Source organism: Zosterops lateralis, assembly GCF_965231275.1.
Source record: "Zosterops lateralis genome assembly, chromosome: 16".
NCBI lineage: Eukaryota > Metazoa > Chordata > Aves > Passeriformes > Zosteropidae > Zosterops > Zosterops lateralis.
The window spans coordinates 14,624,203-14,643,957 of NC_139776.1; the positions used below are offsets into that span (position 1 = coordinate 14,624,203).

At 52.1% G+C, this 19,755-nt stretch overlaps 1 protein-coding gene across 3 annotated transcripts in view; it reads left to right on the plus strand.

The window, feature by feature from the left end:
• DLGAP4 (DLG associated protein 4) overlaps window positions 1-17,109 on the plus strand; it is a 62,637-nt gene extending 45,528 nt beyond the window's left edge. For all 3 annotated transcript variants that reach the window (XM_083873495.1, XM_083873497.1, XM_083873496.1), the window contains 6 exons: window positions 8,638-8,999; window positions 10,321-10,412; window positions 10,845-11,254; window positions 13,082-13,173; window positions 14,327-14,479; window positions 15,495-17,109. In XM_083873495.1, coding sequence (XP_083729621.1) covers window positions 8,638-8,999; window positions 10,321-10,412; window positions 10,845-11,254; window positions 13,082-13,173; window positions 14,327-14,479; window positions 15,495-15,710 — 1,325 coding nt within the window. In that variant the 3' untranslated portion in view covers window positions 15,711-17,109. The remainder of the gene's footprint in view (window positions 1-8,637; window positions 9,000-10,320; window positions 10,413-10,844; window positions 11,255-13,081; window positions 13,174-14,326; window positions 14,480-15,494) is intronic.
• Window positions 17,110-19,755: the final 2,646 nt, after the last annotated feature.

Below are 19,755 nucleotides of genomic sequence, written 5' to 3' on the forward strand. Positions count from 1 at the left end.
CTGGAGCCCTGGGAGTGGTGGGTGCTAAGCTGCTGGGCAGGCTCTGTGAGGTACTTTATGCTCCATTCTGTCCACTCTTGCATTCTCTTACCTGCCACTGGCTGCAGGAATGTCCCTGTGACCTCTTCCAATGCCAGGGGCTGATGGAAGTGCCTGCTTTCTCTAAAAATCCTTCTGTGGCATGGATGGTTCAGAGCTGAGCCCCTTCTTGATGGCCCTCTCAAGTGGACTGGCTGCTCTGTGCAGATGTGTAGGCAAGGTATCTGCAGGGCTTCCTTGCCTTCTGCAGAGGCAGGAAAGGCAGCAATGTGGGTTCTCCATGTTCCCTATTCCCATGTTGCTGTGTGCACGGAAAGGTTTCAACCCCTCCATCCTGGCATCCCCACTGTGCTGCAGCCAGGGACCTGCTCCCTCCCCCTGTGCCTGCCATGACTCGCTCAGGCCAGGGTCAGAGCCCTCTGGATCTGTGAGTGAGGAGGAGTCTGTAGCAAGCAGGCTGATGGGTGATGCAGCAAGTCCTGAGTCTCACGACTTGGTGGCTCCTTAGCACTGTGGGACCCCATTTCTGCATCCTCTGAACAAAGGCCAGCAGGGAGAAATGGTGTGGCCTTAAAGCCCAGCTGGGCTTCTGTTGACTGGAGCTTTCTACTCCTGCAAAATCTGCCATGAGATTAGAATTCCACTGGCCCTTCTCTCGTGGCCTCTGCTTACCATCCTGTGCTGCAGGGTGCCTGTGTGCAGGCGTCTGGCTGGGGAAGGGCTGTGTGTGGCCAGAGGATCGAGCTCCAGGCCTGCCTAGGTATGTTCTCGGCTCCTCTGGCTACCCTGGCAGAGCTAGAGGAGACAGGCAGGACCTGGCAGCAGGAGGAATCACTGGTGGCTCTCTTGGCCCACCTGGCAGGACAGCCCAGGTGCTGCTGAGGACTCTGGTGCTGCACTCCTGGTGCAGGGTCCTGCACTGGGTGGACAACAGGAGTGTGGCTGTTGATCAGAGATCCCAGGGCTCTGTTAGCTTGGACTCCCACTATCTCTGTTGCTTCACCTCTTCAGTGTGAAAAGCATCAGCCTTTATTAATGAGGGTTTTTGAGGGGATAAGCACATCCTGAGTCCCAGCACAGAGCAAAGGAGCACTGAACTGACGGACCATCCCTTCGGTCCAGCCCCTCTGTGGATGAAGTGTGTGCCAGCACTAAATGGGCAGTGAGCTGGCAAGGCACGCTGTCCCTGGGGATCAGGCAGCCCCACCCATCAGAGATGCAGTTCTGCTCCTCCTGGGACCAGGCTCATGGCTTTTCACGTCCCAGGGTTACTTCTTGAGGCAGAATGGTTGGGCTTGGGGGCCTTGGTGGTTGTTAATGAATTAACCCCTGGGGCAGGGAGAGGCAGAGAGTGCTCCTTTTGGCTGCTGCCCTGTGCTGGCTGAGTTGGAGATCCGGCTGAGCCCCCAGGACAGAAGGACACTTGCTGGATGTGTGGTTGGAGCAGGGTGGAGCTGCTCACCATGGCTTCAACTCGCTTAAAAACCTTTGACAATGACTTTGGGGAGGGTGAGGAGAAATCAGTGTCTCCTCCAGCACACAAAACAGCCCCAGTGTCAGCTGCTGCAGCTGGGTTTGGGAGTGCCTGTGGCTGGCGTCCCCTGCAGCATCTGCTGTGTCCCTGCTAACTCTGCAGCAGGCTGTGCTGAAAGGAGGGATGGCCAGATCTGTCAGGAGCCAGCAGTGTGAGGTACCCTATTTTTAACCCCCAGCATTCTTAGGGAGTGGCTTCTGTTGCTTCATGTCTCTTAAATTTGTGGCGCTTTTTTTTTTTTTTTAAGCAACCTGCCTTGCCTTCTCAGTGTAATAGTTCTCAGTGTATCAGTGCTTATTATCATTTCTGTGCTTCAGTTCCAAATTGGAGCATTTCCATGGTGCTTCTGATACACTGAAAAATCCAAAGTCCCTTATGTAGAGTTCACAGCCCTCAGCCTTTCCTTCTCTGGTTAAATGTTCCCTCCCAAAGTACAGGGAGTGGGTCTGTGATTAGAACTGGCTGCTGGGACTCATGCAGCACTGAGTGCCCCTATGGCTGGTTCAGGCATTCCTGGACACCCTCTGTGGTGGCTCTGAGGTGACCAGGGCTGCAGCTCTTGCTAAGGGCATCTCAGTCACTGCTGATCAGAGAACACAAATGGTTGTAACAGAGCATTTTGTAGTGGATTTCTGGGTGAGAGCTGTACTGTTAGTCTACAAGCACACAGCTGATGATAAGAGGGAGGCTTTGCTTCTGACTGCAACATGAGAGATGCTCCCTTGAGTCTAAGGTCTTTTTTCTGCAGATATGTCCAGTTCTTTCATTTCAGTGATACGCAGGAACGTACCGCACTTGGCAGTGGTCAGGCAAGGGCAGGGCAGTCCCTTTTTTCCTAACACCAAGTACCAGATGGACACATGGGTGATAAAATACTGTCCTGCTAGCAGAGCCTTTGTGGTGTACAGGAGTGCTGTGGGCAGGGTGTGCTGGACCTGAACAGGAGCAAGGGACAACAAATCTCTCACAGCTCTGGCTATATGCTCACTGCACCAGCACTTGGAAGTGTCTCCCAGCTGGGCAGCAAAGATCTATTGGCACAAGTCTGTTAATGCTGTAACAGCCTCTCTGGCTGCTCAGGGAGGGCTTTGAGGAGGGCGTTGGCTAAAAGCTAAGAAGTTGTTTCTTTGTGTAACAAAATGCCAGCTTGCTGAAAGGCAGCCTGCAAACCCAGTACCGGCTGTGCCGAGGAGGACCTGCAGTGTGGGGCTGGGTGGAGGCTGCTCCCAGAAGAGCCTCTTTGGCAGCAGTGGTACTCAGGAAGGGCATCTCTCCTCTCTGTGCTTATCTAACAAGTGAATTGATGCTGGTCAGGGGGGAAATAGCCACTTCCCATGGGTCAGGAAAAGTGACTGGGGTGTAATTCTGAGTGATGGCTGCTCATCTTCTGTAGCTGCTGGTGAGAGCAGCTGCAGTGGTTGAAGTGATGCTCCTGCCTTGAAGTGTCAGGGTGTGATGCCAGCCTGCTGCCCCTCACCTTTCCTTGGTCCCTGCTGGAGACCCTCCTGCCCTTTGCTGTGCTCCCTGACACTGCTGGGATGTTCCTGCCTCTGCCTGGAGTCCCTGTGGGGTGAGGGTGTCCCGTGGCACAGAGCCCAGGGCCTGGCTCTCTCCTGGGAACAAGAGGACTATATGGTGGGAGAAGTGACAAGCCTGCAGTGGTCCCCTTGTCCCAGCTGCCATTCCAGCCATGCCCAAGCACTGCTGCTCTGCCTGAGCCATGCTGAGGATGGGGAATGTTGAATTTCTCCTCTGCCCTCCTTCAGAAGGTGATTTGGGTGTCTGGGCTGGGTTTATGCAGGGCTATCACAACAGGTGAGAAGGATCTTCCCTGGTGCTGCTGCCTGGGAGGGGCTCCTGGGGAATTCTGTCCTCTGACTCACAAGCACAGCCTGGCTTGTGTGTGGCCTCTGTGACAAGCAGAAGCAGCTGGGGAAGTGTATATGGTGTTCCTCAGGATCATCTGAGAGTTAAAGGGCTCTGCTGGGCTGGTCACTCTGCAGGGCTCTGTGGGCACCACCACGGAGGTGGCACATGGTTTGGGCTGTTCTCTGGGGAGCTGCTTGTGCCAGGATGCTGCTGGTGTCGGGGTCACCCTGCAGCTTGGAGTAAGGACTGGCAGGAGACCCCACGGCCCTTCCCTGGCTCCCACAGGCCACTTATGTGTGTCTCTTACCTCTGTGTAGTATCAAGGTGAGATTTTTAGTTTTTCAAAGATCATTTCTACAGAGATTTACAAAGGGAAAGCATTGAGGTAGGAGGTATTTGTAGCATTTCCATAAACTGCCTCTCTGAACAAATGCAGTCACTTGACTTTGCTTTCTGGGAGTTGTTTTGTTTAATCACTATAAAATTTATTTTAAATCTCCTCCAGCACTCTAAAGACAGTCATTCTGTCAGAGCAAGAGGTGGCATCTTCACATGCATTTCCCATCTTGTCTAGATGGAAATTTATGGGAGCCATGTGACTTTTCACATGGGTAGATAGTGATAGGACAAGCAGAAATAGTTTTAAAGAGATGAGATTTAGATTAGATATTAGGAAAAAAATCTTCCCTGTGAGAGTGGGGAGGCCTTAGCACAGGGTGCCCAGAGAAGCTGTGGCTGCCCCTGGATCCCTGGGCGTGTCCAAGGCCAGGTTAGACGGGGCTTGGGGCAACCTGGGATAGTGGAAGGTGTCTCTGCCTAGGGCAGGGGTAGGTAAAAGATGAGCATTAAGGTCTCTCCAACCCAAGCCTCTGTGATTTCTGACTTGTATGATTTTCCCGTTGACTAACAAAATTTGGGTAGGTTTCTCAGCAGTGCCTCTGAGTGCTGCAGGTATCTTGACCTTCAGTGTGCAGAAGGAGAAAAATCATGTGTGAAATTATTATTGTGACCAATAAAATCAATGTGTCCATATTGTCTTCAGTATGAATTGTCACTGGGGCTCATTTTCACTTGGACTCTGTGCAAATAAAACATCCTACAGTTCATTACAGCTCCAACCGTGAAGAGTTCCTGAAGCTAATGAAAATCAGAGGTCAGGTCGCTTGGAATGCAACTGTTCCGGTTCCCTTTGCTATTGGAAACTGCCTCCCAAAGCAGCTCCTTCCAGCTGGGAGACCCTGGGGCAAAGGTCAGCCCAAAGCCCTGCAGCTGGAATCTCCAAGGGGATAATGCCACTGATGCCATTTGCTGCAAGATTATTCAATGGTTATTTTATTTGAAAGGCAAATGAGCTTGCCTTGTGGGAGAGATTATTTCAGAGCATTCTGCTTTATGTGTGAGGAAATGAGGTCATTCCTCCAGCCCTTCCCATGGAGAAAGGGGGATGCATGGAGCAGGACAGGGCAGCAGCCAGCCCTGATATTTGAGGGAAGGGGAACTTGCCTCCACAGCTGACCATGGATGGAGGCCTTTGAGGTGATTTACCAAAAATAAGGATGGTTTAAGTGAGTCTTTGAAGTTCCTGGAATGATTGGAAACGTTGCCAGGCTGTATTGAATCAGCAATAGCTGCAGAACACTGGCACTTGAGGCCAGACACACTTGAGGGCAATTGTGATCCTTAAATCTGATTCCAAATACCTTTGCTGTGATCCTGGTGGTGCTGCCAGGTACTGAGCAGGTACCAGCATGGTGGGGTGGGAGCAGGGGCTGGATTTCACATTGTCTTATGACTCTACTTTTAGTATTCCAAGAAGCAAACACCTCTGAAAGGAGAGGGAGGGGATCCCAGCATGCCCAGCTGGTTTTTGAAGGGTATAAGGCTCTGCAAGCAGCTCCTCTGCCAAGGGCTGCATCCTTGGGGATTGCCCAAGCCCCTGAGGGCAGGTGCAAGGTGCTAATTTGGAAAGATGCTTCTTTCTAAAAATAATTACAGAAGAAAGACTATAAACAAGCATCCTCCTCCCCAAAATCAATCATCCACAGCATGCTGTGAATTCCTACTGCTTGCTGAAATAAGCCTTAGAAGATCCTGTGGGCAGAAGGAGCCTAGAGCTGCAAAACTGGAAGCTTAAGCATGACTTCCATGTTCTCCTGTTGTTTCACACTTTTTCAGAGCAGGGATGATGTTCCCAAGCAAACTGAGCTGATGGTCCTGCAGAGTGAGGTCCTGCTCCAGTGCTTACAGGAACTGTAGTTCCACATTGCAGCTCAAGCTGATTTTAAAATATAGAAGTCTGTGACCTCAGCAAGTCCAGAGCAGATCCATGCCTGCTGAGCTGTAGCCCTTTGGAAGGATAATGGAATGCTCCTGACTGGTGGGATTGGCCTCAGAGCCAAGAGTGAATGCTGCCTGCTTCTCCTATGGAAACACCGGATGGATGTTCTTGTCCTCCTCGAGATTTGTCTCCTCCCACAGGTGCAGGAAGCACTGAGCCGTAGTTCAGCGTTGTGTTGAGGGCCATGGACAGACTGCTCTGGATGGGCTTGCTCTGACTTGGGCTTTTGAAGCCTCTTCTAAGGTGTGGTTTCTGAGTTTGCTGGGCAGTCAGAAGTCCTGTTTTATGTTTGCAGAGGGCTTCAGTAGGGTTAACTTGCGGTTGTATTAGCTAATGCATCCTCAGTTCTTCAAAGCTCCTGATCCTTTTGTGTTTGTCATTTGCAATGTTTCTTAGAGCCTTAGACTTACTTTTGTAGCTCAGGTAGTGAACCCTTTGGGCACAGATAAATGAACAGGGATGTGTTTTGTTGGTCCTGGGTCTTTCTAATCCAGCAAAGCCTGTGCTGCCCTTCAGCCAAGCCAGGTGGCACAAAGGGATCCCAGGAACATGCCAGGGAGATTCAGCAGTTTCCCCCTTTAAAAGAACAGCACAGACAGTGTTCGTGCTGTCTGTTGGTAAGTGGATGATAACTTTGGGTCTGGCTTACTGACCCTGGACACCACTGATCTGCCCCAGGAACTCTGTGCTGCTGTGTCCTCCCCTTGTTCTGCCTGGCCTGGCTGTTTGATGTCAGATACCCATCAATTTCCTTTCCCAGTCCCAGCTCTGGTAGCATCCACAGCAGCTGAGAGCCGGGCTGAGTTCATGGTGACCATGCCAGCCAAGCCACCAAGGGCTGTGGCCAGTCCAGCTCCAAGCAGGACGGTGTCATAGGGGCTGTGGGTAGCAGGGCACCCTGGGCACTGTCCCTGGGGAAAACAGGGGCCATGTGGAGGGATTTAACTGAAGAGACATGTGACACGTTGTCACCTCTGCCAGTTGAGGTGGCTCTAGCTTGCCCTGGCCAGTGGCCACTGTAGCCCTGGTGCAGTAACAGGAGTAACCTGTTGCTTTGGGGTGCAGGTACAGCTGATCCAGGGATGCCTCTGCCATGGCTCTGGTCAGGCTGCTCCTATACTGCCCCATTAGGATGGGCTGTGTGAGTCAGGCCATGAGACTGGGCTGTGGAATTGCTGTTGGAGATGATGCTCCACATCAGGCAGCTCTTGCAGGGGGACTGTGGTCACCCCTCACCCATGTGAGGCAGAGAGTGATGGGTAGTGGGATGGGTCCTGCTCTCCTGCTGTCAGGACACTGCTCAAGTTGTGCTGGACTTGATGTAGTGCCCTGAGGGATCTGGGATGCATTTGGTGCTTTCTGAACTCCTGATCCATCCTGGGCAGCTGAGTTGGCAGCCCTGCAGAGCTGAGAGCCACAACCTCTCACTTCTCCTCTACCACCATTATGGTGCTGCTCAGCATCTCTGGGCACAGAAATGCTGCTGGAAACACAGATCTTCTCCTTTGTAATTCCTCCCTCTTAGTCCCTCCTTTGAAGCGGAGCTTTAGCTCTTAATATGGTAAATAGTGGGACGTGTAAATGCAGGCATGTCCACACACTGTCAATAAGGCTCATAGGGCAGCTTTGTGATTGCCCCGCAGGGAATGTGGCTCCCAGGGGTGCTCGGAACTGGCTCTGGCTCCACTGGAAATGGTAAGGCAGGTGTGACATGGGGAGTAACTGGGATCTCTGGGACTAAGGAAGCTGCTGGCAAGGGCTGGGATGTGTTGTGGGGTGCAGGGGAAAAGTAGTTTGGGATTGCACAGGACTTAATAAGAGGAACCAGAGGTAGGATAAGAAAGGGAGTCTGGTGACTTGGGGGGAGGACTGAGAGTACAGGGGTAGGGGGATAAAGGGGGTCAGTCAGTTGTGTGTAGGAAGGTGGCTGGTCAGTGTGTTCGTCCATGCCCTGCCCAGCGCAGCCTGTCCTGTCTGCACAGCAGCTGGAGTGGGACTGTGGCCTCAGGGGCTTATATATCCAGGGCAGACTGAGGGCCTAAACATGGCTGCTACAGCATCCACATGGATTTTACTTGTATTTTACATATATTTTCACTGGTAGACTTCCATCCTGTCCAGCCAGAGGCAGGAGCAGCCTAGGGCTGTGGCTGCTGTCCTGATTTGTGTGGCCAGCCATGTGTCTGTCCCTCCTAGTGGGATATGTGTGTTCTGTGTCTGCTGGGCACACATCTCCAGCCTTGCTGCCACTTGGATCTGGGACCATGGAGCAGCAGCCTCACCAGTCTTGGGCTGTTGCATCCAGACAGTGTTGTTCTCTGGCATGGAGTAGCTGGGCTTGTTGGGCTTCAAATGTGTGTTCCTGCCATCAACATCTAAATTTTATGGCTTCTTTCCATTTTTATAGGAAAAACCATCACCCTGATCCAGACATTGAAACTTGTCAACTGATGGGACAAAGATCTGAGACACTTGGCTATACTAGGGCACTAAAACATAGGGTTTAGCCAAAGAATATTTCCCCACTGTGGCAGTTTACAGCTGCCAAACCCTGTAGCATTCTTGGGAGGCTTTTCTATCCCTCCTCTCCATTTCCAGATTTCCACGCATCATGGTATTCCTTTTGACTTCTTTTGCAAGCTAGCTCTGGCTCTGCCTTCGCTTCCCCTATGCTTTGGTGTGGGTCCCCAGCGTGAGCTGCTGCATGTGGGCTGGTTCTGCACCTCTGCCTCCAGCTGCTGCTCGGAGGCTCCTCTTGGATGTCGTGACTGACCTGCTTTTTCTCTCTCTTCCACCGTATCTCTTTCCCTCCAACCTGTCTCCTGGGTTCTCCATTCTCCCCCCTCCATCCCTGCAGGTTCATCATGCCTAGTGGCATATAAAAAGACTCCACCTCCCGTCCCACCTCGGACCACGTCCAAGCCGTTCATCTCTGTCACTGTGCAGAGCAGCACTGAGTCGGCGCAGGACACCTACCTGGACAACCAGGACCACAAGAGTGAGGTCACCAGCCAGTCAGGGCTCAGCAATTCCTCAGACAGCTTGGACAGCACCAGGACACCCAGCGTGACCAGAGGCAGTGTCGTGACTCCGGCCAGAGACACTCCAGAGTTACCTCAGAAAAATGCAACTTTGAAAAGTGACAAAGGGACTCTGACTAATGAAGAGCCTAAAGTGGAGAATATCCCCAAAAGAAAGCTATCGTCTATAGGAATACAAGTATGGAATAGTTTGTTCTCCTTTGTCCCAAGGAATGTCCTTGCCCCATCCTTTTAGTACGTGCCTTTTCTGTGACCAGGTGTGCATCTGAGATCACTTAGAATAGCAAGAGACACTCACTGCCTTGTCAGAATAACTGCCTGTGTGTCCCAGGGTGAGAGATAGCAGCACTTTCCCTTAACAGCCCAGAAAGGACTAAGCTCTTTTAGTAGAAATTTAAAATGTTTTCTGGAACAGAGGGGCCATGTTAACTGGGTGAGTCCCTCTGAAGAGGCCTTTTGCTGCTAGTCTGAATGTGCCCTGTACTCTGTATTGCTTCTATCAGTCTGCTCCTTGTCCATCATGGTTCCATGGACAATTTTCCCCTAAGAGGTGGGCCCTTCTGCTTGATGTCCATTTGGGAAGGGCTGCTGCAGTGCCAAATGGTCTTAGGGCTGCAGGCAGGAGAGAGAAATTCCTTGCTGCCCAGTGTTCCCAGCAGATTGGTGCTTCCCTTGCTGGAAGCATTTAACTGTGGGAATCAATGAAAATCAGCTGTTGCTAACACAGTGAAATGAGAAGCCAGTGAGCAGTGTAAATCCATGCTTTAGTCAGCAAAATGCATCCTCTGCGGCTGTGCCCTCCTCTGGGACAGGTTTCTCAGTTACAGGTGGCTGTGAACTCTGGTTCTGTCCCAAGTGCTGGTTACCAGCAGAGGGGAACTTGGGCAGCTCCAAGTACAGGATCTGAGCTTTGAGTTGCTCTCTGTATGCTGAACAAGTTCTCCATCAGCTTTACAGCAAGGCCAGCTCAGTACAGGTGACAGTGAAGAACTCTTTGCAAGGCTGGTTGGACAGAACACCTGTAAGGGCAGCGAGGGGGGAAGAGATACACTGGAGAGGCTGACTGCCTTCCCCTGCTTTTCGTTTTCTGAGATGGTTGCCTGGATTTCTTTCCTAAAACCTTCTAACCCTCTTATCCAGAGCCATGGAGGGTGTCAATCCCTGGGAGAGAGGCTTTGTTGTCAGTCTCAATCACCTTGCTGTCCTCCCTTGAATGCCATGGTCCCTGACTGTGTGGGATGCCACAGGGACACAGCCCCAGCCATGCAGAGCCCAGGGCTCCTGGCACTGGTGGTGGCAGCAGCCTGGCAGGACACAGCCCTGGTCCTGAGATGGGAGCAGAGCTGAGCAGTAGCTTCGTGCTTGTCCTTAGCCAGCCCTCCCATGTGGTGTCAACATGCTCAGTGTGTGCACACTCCTGGTCTACTAATGTGGATTCCAGCCGCAAGTTCCTGTGTCTGTTTTTGTCTGTATTTTTTTTTTTTTTTTTGTTCAATAAGGTTGACTGCCTTCAGCCAGTGGCAAAAGAGGAGCCTCCTCCACCAGCCACCAAATTCCAGTCCATCGGGGTACAGGTAGAGGACGAGTGGCGGTAAGTGAGACACAACTTGTGCAGTTTCCTTTTATTTTAAATTGTGCCTCCCCCACTTGTGCTTGGACCTTCTTTCCTGCTTTGTGCCATTGAGTGGTGTTGAATGGGGCCCATAGAGAGCTCTTCCTCCACAGTGCACACCCGCTGCAAAAAGCACTTGTTCTCTAACAGCCAAATCAATGGGAGCTTGAAATTAAATAAAACATCTAAAAATTCCAAGCTGTAATTAGAGACATGCATCAGCCCTCTCATATGAACAGCCGATTGCAGTAAGCAGGCAACCTTATAATTCTGTCTGTCTGAGTGTGTGGTGTGTCTGTGTGTGAGGAGGGGCAGGGAGAGGCTCTGCTGTGGCCATGGATTTTGGTGTTGGTGTGGGAGTTCCAGCCAGGCCAAGCTGTGCTATTGAACCATGGCTTTTGATCCCTGCAGAAACAGCCACTCTCGCAGCATGTCCTCCAAACAGGACACAGACTCTGACACGCAGGAACCAAATAACTCCATCTGTAAATCATCTGAGAGAAGCCTCGCTGAGTGCCCCCAGCACAACAACTCTGTTGGTGTTGATGCCTCCACCAGGCAACCAGCCAAGCCCTCACAGATTAAGAGAAACCTCTCCTATGGAGAAAACAACGACCCGGCCCTGGAGCCTTCTTCTCTCCCTCCTCCTGACCCCTGGCTTGAGAGCTCCTCTACGTCGCCGTCAGAGCCGGCACAGCCGGGGCCCTGCCGGCGGGACGGCTTCTGGTTCCTGAAGCTGCTGCAGGCAGAGACCGAGCGCCTGGAGGGCTGGTGCCGCCAGATGGACCAGGAGACCAAAGAGAACACTCTCTCTGAGGAAGGTGGGTGTGGGCAGCAGCCCCGCAGCTCCTCCCTAAAGAAGGAGCTGGAGCTGAGTAATCGGGTCAGTTAAATTGTGGCTGCCCCATCCCTGGAAGTGTCCAAGGCCAAGTTGGACAGGGCTTGGAGCAGCCTGGCCTAGGGAAAAGTGATCTCTGCCCATGGAATGAGATGAGCTTTAAGGTCCCTTCCTTTGCAGACCATTCTGGGGTTCTGTGAAATTACTGACAGCCGACAGAGCCAGAGCATGGAGATGAGGATGGGATAAGGAATGCTTTTTCCTTGGAAAGGGTAATTTAGCTTCCTGTAGCAAATAGAGTAAGAAGTAATGCTGTGATGCAACATAAAAGACATACAGGGGATGGTGCAGCTTCTGACCACTCAAAACTGCTAAAAGCTTAAATGGATTTAATCTTAAAAATGGTTAAATAGAAAAAGCTTTCAGGGAGGCTGTGGGATCTCTCCCTGCCTCACCTATTACTCTGAAACAGGCAGGGGAAAGCTTAGCTGGAAGTGAGGCAGAAGAACACAACTTTGGAGCTTGTTTGCTCAGTTCAGTTGAAGAACTTGTCTTTACAGCAAAGAGAAGGTTTCTTCACATGGGAAAGCCTCACTGAATTTGTGTTGGGTACACCAGAAGCATGGAACAGGGAACATGAAGCCAAGTCATTTTATGGGGTTCAGTCCCAGCTGGGCTTGTTCCTCTATTTTCAAATGCCTTGGCAAAACCTGAGCTTTTTGCAGTGGGATTCATGCCTCTGGTGAATACAGAGTGACAGGAGTGGGTGATGAGGCTGCAAGAGGGCAAGATCTTTGTGTGGAGCCTGGTTTTGATGTTTCTAAAACCTGAGAAAGATGAAACAAAGGTGACGCTCAGTTTTAGCTCACTGTCCCTGCCGGGACTCCAGGAGCTAATCCCTAATCCGATTCCCTGAGGTGCTGCCCTGGCTGCCAGGGAGACAGGCTGTGCCAGGGATCTCCCTGCCTCAGGGCTGGCCTGGCTTGACCTGTAGCAAGGAAAGACAGCAAGACCTGCATGGCATTGTTCTGCGACTGCCAGGAGCAGGCTGCTTGATTGTGTAACCACAGCCTTGGTGGGTGGGAGAGCCCAGGGTGTGCTTGTTCAGCCAAGATCTCCCAAGCAGGCTCAAGGGCAGCAGCAGAGCAGGAGCAGGACTCAGGTGGTCCCCGTTGTTGATGGCAGCTGCAAGCATGTGGGGCTCTGAACTTGCCTCTGGAAGGGAAAAACGTAGACTGTATTTCCTTTAATGAGCAGAGGAACACCATGCCCAGAGGCTGCTTGGAAAACCCATTAAGAGCAGCATAAAGTCCTGGGTGTTAAAAGCCTTGGCCTGTCTGTTAATCCCTGCTGATACAGAGGCTGGAGAGTGGTCCCTGTGTCACCTTTCCCTTGTTCAGGGCTGGGAGAGCAGGCTGGGATCTCTAAGCAGATGCCAGCAGACCTCGTTGAGGTGGTGCTGGTGGGTCCTCTGAGGGGCTGAGGGCAGTTTAAGGAGCTCTCTGCCAGCTTGGATGTTGTAATGTCCTCAGCCAGGTCTGTGTTTGGCCTGCCAGAAGGAGCAATGGCAGACAAATGTAGTTTCAAAACATCTTGTTCCTGAGAGCAGTTGATGCCTTGAGGATCTCTGAAATTCCTTTTCTGATGACTCGAGTGTTCCTTTGCTCCAGAAATGCTGGAACTTGTTGCTACAATTAATAAATATTCTGTTCAACTCTGGTCTTTTTGTTTGTTTGTTTGTTTGTTTGTTTGTTTGTTTGTTTGTTTGTTTTTTTGTGGGTTTTTTTTGGTTTTTTTTTGTCCCCTTCAGTCTTAGGAAAAGTCCTGAGTGCAGTGGGCAGTGCACAGTTACTAATGTCACAGAAGTTCCAGCAATTCCATGGCCTCTGTGAACAAAACTTGGTGAGTCTGTATCTTTTTTTTTTCCCTGGTTTTTGAGAGGATGCCTCTCTTTCAGCAGCAGTACAAGGACTTGGTCAGGTGTTAACAGGCTGCTGTCCCTGTGAAAACAAAACCAGCACAGCCACAGCATGCAGTGCCAGGCCGGGGAGGGCTGGGTTAGCACAGAGGTGCCTCCTGCTTCTGAAGGACTTTATGAGGCAAACCCCTGAGGCTGGGCCAGACGGGGGGGGACTGTTTGAAAAGTCTGCTCTTGACCACACATGCTCCCTTTGCATGTGGCTGGTGACACTGTCTCCAGGTCACTGGGAATTGGTCTCTGAAGGAGAATGCGGGGGTTTGCCCTTGCTCGGAGCTGACCTGGACTAATGGCAATTGATGGAATCTGTGGTTTAGTTTTCCCCTCAAGCTTTATGGTAATGCAGATTTTGCAAACTTTCTCAGAGGTGAATTCCCCTTTAGATGTAGAATAATCTAGGAGAGACTTGAGGAGCAGGAGGGGGTAAAGTGCTGACCCACCTGAGCAGCAGCACCAGCAGAGCTTTGCGTGAGCTGCTTGGATCTGATCCCATGCTTTCCAGGGTCTGTGGTGGTGGTTCAGCTGTCTGGGAACTGGGAAAATCCTGTTCTTGGAAGAAACTTAAGCTACTTAAAATTTTTCAACCCAGCCTGAGAAGTACTGGTGCTTTCAGGTTGTTTTGGGTGGAAATGTAGCAAAATAGTTTTGTGCATGAAAGCTTAGTTTGGCTCCTTGGAGTGCTGCGCATCCAGGCATCAGAGCTGGGTATCCATTTCCATTTATTCCCTCCCTGAAATCAGGGTCTCTGTGTAAGAAACCAGTGTTGTTGCTCTGATTGCCACGCTGGGCACCTGCTTTTGGAGGTTCCTGCTGTGGGGTTAGTGCCAGCACTGGGTGTCTGGTTCAGGATTACTCTGCTGTAAGGAGGTGTGCAGTCAGGACCTGCTTCCTGAGCTTGGCAGAAACTATTTGGGCTGTAAATGATGGCTTTGTGTGTCCATGCTTAGAGCTGGTGTCTCCTGTGAGTTCTCACTGGGTTTGGTCGCAAGCAGACATAAAAGGGGTGAAGGTGCTGTGCACACTGCTCTGCTGGGTGTGTTCTTTCTGAAATGGTGTTTTTAATGCTTTCCCTTCTAGAATCCTAACGCCAATCCCAGACCCACAGCCCAGGACTTGGCTGGATTTTGGGATCTCCTCCAGCTGTCCATTGAAGACATCAGCATGAAGTTTGATGAGCTGTACCACCTCAAAGCTAATAGCTGGCAATTGGCAGAGACACCGGAGAGAAAGGTGAGGGGCACTAGGGAGTGACCAGAGCACTTTGCACATATTTGGGGTACCTGAGGTCTGGTTTTGTCTGCAAACAGATGCTCTCAAGGGCTTTTGCCATCCTGCACTTGTCATCTCACAGCCTTGCAGGGCACCAAGGCCATTCCTCTTGACTAATAGTGGGAAAAGTTTTGTACAAGGGGGAGAAGATGTTGGATGGAGAGAGCCTGGAGTGAGCAGTGGTGCAGGGGCCTCAAGTGTTCCTAGCACTAGTGGATGGATTTAACTATCCATGGTGTCCAAGTAATGTAAAAAAACAATTTGAACCTTTGGAAAATGCAGGAGAGGTGGTGTCCTGGCTCTGCAATGAGGGATGGGAGGACTGTGCCTCAGGGCAGGGTGGCTTATTAAAATTTTGCAGTTCCATATCAAGTTGTGTCTTCATGCTGCCTGTGCTGTGAGCTACAGCTGAACGAAACAGTCTCTGAATTCCAGGCCACTCCAGAGGAGCCCTGTACCATGGAAACCGCATGGAGGGGAGGGTTAGGCTGGATAACAGGAAAAGTTTCTTCCCTCAGAGGGTGCTGGGACACTGCCCAGGCTCCCCAGGGAATGGGCAAGGCTAGCAGAGCTCCAGGAGCATTTGGACAACACTTTCAGGGACAGAGTGTCCTGCAGATGTCCATGCAGGGGTTGAACTTGATGATCCTGGTTGTGGATCATCAGCCTCTGGCTCATGGACTCCCATCCCAGGAAATGTCCAAGGCCAGGTTGGACAGGGTCTAGTGGAAGGTGTCCCTGCCATGGCCAGGTGTGGAACTGGATGATCTTCCAACCCAGACCATTCTGCGATTCCATGAAATGCAAAATGGCTCCTTGTAGAAACTGGGGCAGCTGATTTTGAGGGGTGTCTGTTTTGGAGCTGCTCTCCCTGACACGATCCAGTCCCTCCAGCAAGGCCCTGCTGGGGCGGAGCTGGCGCCCAGCTGCACACATTTATATCAGGTCTGGGTTTTTCCTTACTGTCTCCCTAAAGGAAGAGAAGAAACCACCCCCTCCAGTGCCAAAGAAGCCAGCCAAGTCCAAATCGCAGCTGAGCCGGGACAAAGGCTCCGACTCGGACAAGCAGCGGCAGGAGGCGCGGAAGCGGCTGATGGCGGCCAAGCGCGCAGCATCTGTGCGGCAGAACTCGGCCACTGAGAGCGCTGACAGCATCGAGATCTACGTCCCCGAGGCCCAGACCCGCCTCTGAGCCCGGCCACGGCCAGCCCGCGGCTTTTATAAGTCATTAAATGGGAAAAAAAAAAGGTTCTCTCGAAACTGGTGTGATTTATTCAGTCTAGAGACAATGAGCCATCCTTGAAAAGGGCTCCTGAGTTGGCTTTTTTCTCTCTCAGCTTTAAGTAATGAAGATTTTAACAAAAAAAAAAAAAATACAAACAAACAAAAAAAAAATTTAAAAAAGAAAAAATACCCCTCGTTTTGTCCCCAGCTGTGGTGTTGCTGAATGGACTGGACAGACTCCTGGGAACTCCAGCCCCTCGACTTGGAACTTCGGTCTTTTTACTTGTTCTATCTCATGAGAATTACTAGCTTGTTTACAAGAAGAGGACAAGAAAACATGAAGCCTTGAGCACTTGCCATGCTGTGCTCTTCCTCCTCCTCAGATCTGTTCTGCCCTTCTCATCCTTTATTTTTCCCTCCTCCTGCTCCCATTCTCCTACCCTTTGCATGGTTTCAGTTCCCGTGTCTGGACCCCCCTGTCCCCACAGAGAACACCTGTGGTGTGTCCTTCCTGCTGCCCTGTCCAGCCAGCAGCCTCCTGGGCTTTGTGATGTTGGGGTGGGGGAGGACAGGCACAGGGGGCCATATCCTCAGTTTGTTGGAGGGGGAGGACGTCGAGGCTGTGGAATGTGGGGTTGAAATGCAGCCCAGAAGCAAAATGTGCAATAAATCTGGCACAGGGGATGCCGAGAGCCAGACCCCGCTTTGGACATAGGAGCGGAGCTGAAGGAGCACAGAGCATGAGCCACATCACATTGATTTCCCTCCTCTTCCTATTCTGACACCATTTTCCTTGGCTGGCTCATGGAGAGAGGAGCTGCTGCAGCAGAGGCTGTGGGGTCTGTGTGTCCTGGAGGAGGGGGTGTACATATGCACATATACACTTAGTAGTACCTGTATAGTAATTCCTACACACGGATCTGGCCCACGCCGTGGGGTTGGGCAGATGTATAGCATATATTTTTACATGTACTATATCTAGATGTGTGTCCAAGTGTGTGTAAAAATATATACCCTGTGTGTAAGCAGATAACTATTTTTTCCTTATCTCCCTGCTCTCTGGGTAGAGGAAGGATTCCTAAATATTTTTTAGCCCATTTTTTTTCCCCTTTGTAGGTCTCCTTTCTGGTCTGGCTTCTTGGAGCCAGAGCTGCCACCCCGTGATTCTTTGCCACCCTCTCACGCTGAAGGTTTTTGTCCCATCCTGAGGGATCTCGCTGGGGATTTTTTTTTTTTTTTCTCTCCACATTTGAACAAGTTGGGAGATTGTGTGCTACCATCATGGAGGTGGAGATGGAATCCCAGTGGTTTTGGTGAGAGTGTTGGTGATCCAGAAGGCAAAAAATAAATAAAAGTGAAATCCTGAATGATGTCTGCTGCCCATTGTGTGCTGTCTGGGGCTGTCCATGAAAGTTGCCCTCAGAGGTCCCTGCCCCCAGCCATAGAATTCGCAAAGCTTGGCTGTGCTGGGATTCAAATTGGGCTGGAAGTAGGGGTCAGGCTCTGCTCCCAGAGGCAAAGGGCAAACAGCCTCAGGTTGCTCCAAGGGAGGGTTACATTGGACACTGCAGAAAAGTCCTTCATGGAAAATGTGGTCAGGGCTGCCCAGGGCAGGGGGAGAGTCCCCAGCCCAGGAGGTGACACCTGGGAGTGTGTGGACATGTTGGAGTTTGGCAGCAGCTGGGACTCGTATTGCAGGCCTTTCCCAAACCTTAAAGATTTGGTCTGGGTAGAGACATTGTTGGGTTGCGCTGTTGGGTATCGGGGCAGATTGTAAAGATGCAGCTTTAGGGGTCCCTGGCTGAGAAAGGGAAACACCAAGAAAATGTGGGGGTTAGTTTATTTATTTTATAATTTACTCTTTTAAGCTGCTGCTCATGGAGTGGTCAAACACTCCTTGCTGCCCTGGGCTGGGCTTGCTCATAATATTTATGTTCTTATAAAATGTGGGTTTGTATTTTTATATGTGCCTATATTCTAATATATAAATGAATTTATAAAGCAGTAAAAACTAATTAATTTTAATATGGTTTTGCATCTTATAATTAATACAACATTTTCAATTCGCCTACATACCTAAAAATACATATACAAATACAGAAGTAGAGTTACATACTTCTATATGTATATACCTATAAATACGTGTAACACATGTACAAAAACGTGTTATACATATTTATACGCGCATTTTATAAATCTGAGAAGTATTTGTTGAAGATATTTAACACCCCTTTTATAAATAATTTCATACCCGCTCCTTGTATCCACCTGTTTATTCTGAGCCCAAAGGACGGGGTAGCCAATCACGGGGCTGCCTGACATCACGTGGGGGTGCTTGTGTCACGAGATGGCTGCCTGCCAATCACAGGGCGGTGTGACGTTTAACAAAATGGCTGCGCCCGCTATAAGATGGCGGGTGAAACAAAATGGCCGCCCCCAGTATAGGGGCTGAGGCCGTGTGTCAAAGTGCTTCCGGGCCCTATCAACCAATCACAGCACAGTACGTGCCGCTGCGGCGAATGGCGGTGGGATGCGAGGAGGGCGGGGCCTGGGGGTGGTGGCCGTGGCCTCCTCTTGGTCTGTGCCCAGCTCCGGCAGGCGGGGTCGGAGGGCACCGTGCCCGCTTCCGTGTCCCTTATCTCACGTCCCGTGTCCCCTGTCCGTGTCCCTGTCCCCGTCTTGGCCGGGCGCTGCAGCCCCGCGCTCTCCCAGCGCCAGGAGCCGCTCCGGGCCCTTTCCACGGCTTCCCCGGGCTCAGCCCCGGCCGCGCAGTGCCCGTTCCCCGGGAATCCTCGAGAATACCCCGCGGCGCCGGCTCGGCTCGCCCTGCCCGGGTATGGCCCGGTCCCCGCAGTGAGCAGGGCAGCGCCTGTCCCCGGGGCCGTCTCGGGTCATCGCTCCCGGCACCATCCCGGCTGGGGTGGGTGCGCTGCCCCCGGCCACGAGCGCGGGGTTCGGGGAACCTCGGAACGCGCAGCGCTCCCTGCTCCCTGCGCTGTTTTGGGCGCGGCCCGAGCAGCTGCCAGGGAGCCTCCCCCACTTGTGGGGACTGTGGGGGCAGGGTTGGCAGTGGCATGAGAAGTGTGAAAGGCTGGGACTGTTCAACCTGGAGAAGGGAACGCTCCAGGGACACCTCTGAGCCCCTTCCTGGGCCTAATGGGCTCCAGGAGAGCTGCAGAGGGGCTTGGGGCAATGGATGGAAACGGCTTCACATTAACAGAGATCAAGGATACAAGGGATATTGGGAAGAAATTCCTCCCTGAGAGGGTGAGGAGGCCCTGGCACAGGGTGCCCAGAGAAGCTGTGGCTGCTCCATCCCTGGAAGAGTCGAAGGCCAGGCTGGATGGGGCTTGGAGCAACCTGGGATAGTGGAAGGTGTCCCTGCCCATGGCAGAGGGCTGTGGCTAAATGGTCTTTTAAGGTCTTTCCAACCCAAACCACACTGGGAAACACCAGAGTGTTACATTAATGAGGCTGTTCTGTGTGCCTGGGTCAGATCCTGGGGCCTGGGGAGCTGCAGGGCTGGGACAGGGCTGGGGGTCCCACTGAGGACCCCTCCCAGCACCACCAGCCCCAGCTGATGCCCTGGGAGGCGATGGAGGTGGGTGTGGGGGGAGGTCAGAGCAGCGCCTCCCCCATGCCCCCATGCTGTTCCTTGGCACCGTGTCCTGAGTCCCTGGGACCTGCTGGTCTCTGCTGGTGGCAGCAGGTCCCCGAGGCTCTGCTGGACCTGCCAGAGGCATGGGCCCCTCTATGCAGCTCAGGAGCACTGAGGTGCTGCCTGGGGCTGCTGGAGGGGCAGCAGAGCTGTGCAGACCCCCTGTCACAGTGCAGACCCCCGAGCAGGGCTGGCAGACCCTGCCCTGGCTCCAGCTCCCCACTCGCCCTAGGAATGTGCCCCATCCCTCCGGCCCCACCTGCCGGAGCTGGGCACAGACCAAGAGGAGGCCACGGCCACCACCCTCAGGCCCCACACAAAGCCCCAGCAGCTCATGGACAGTGGGGGACACCCG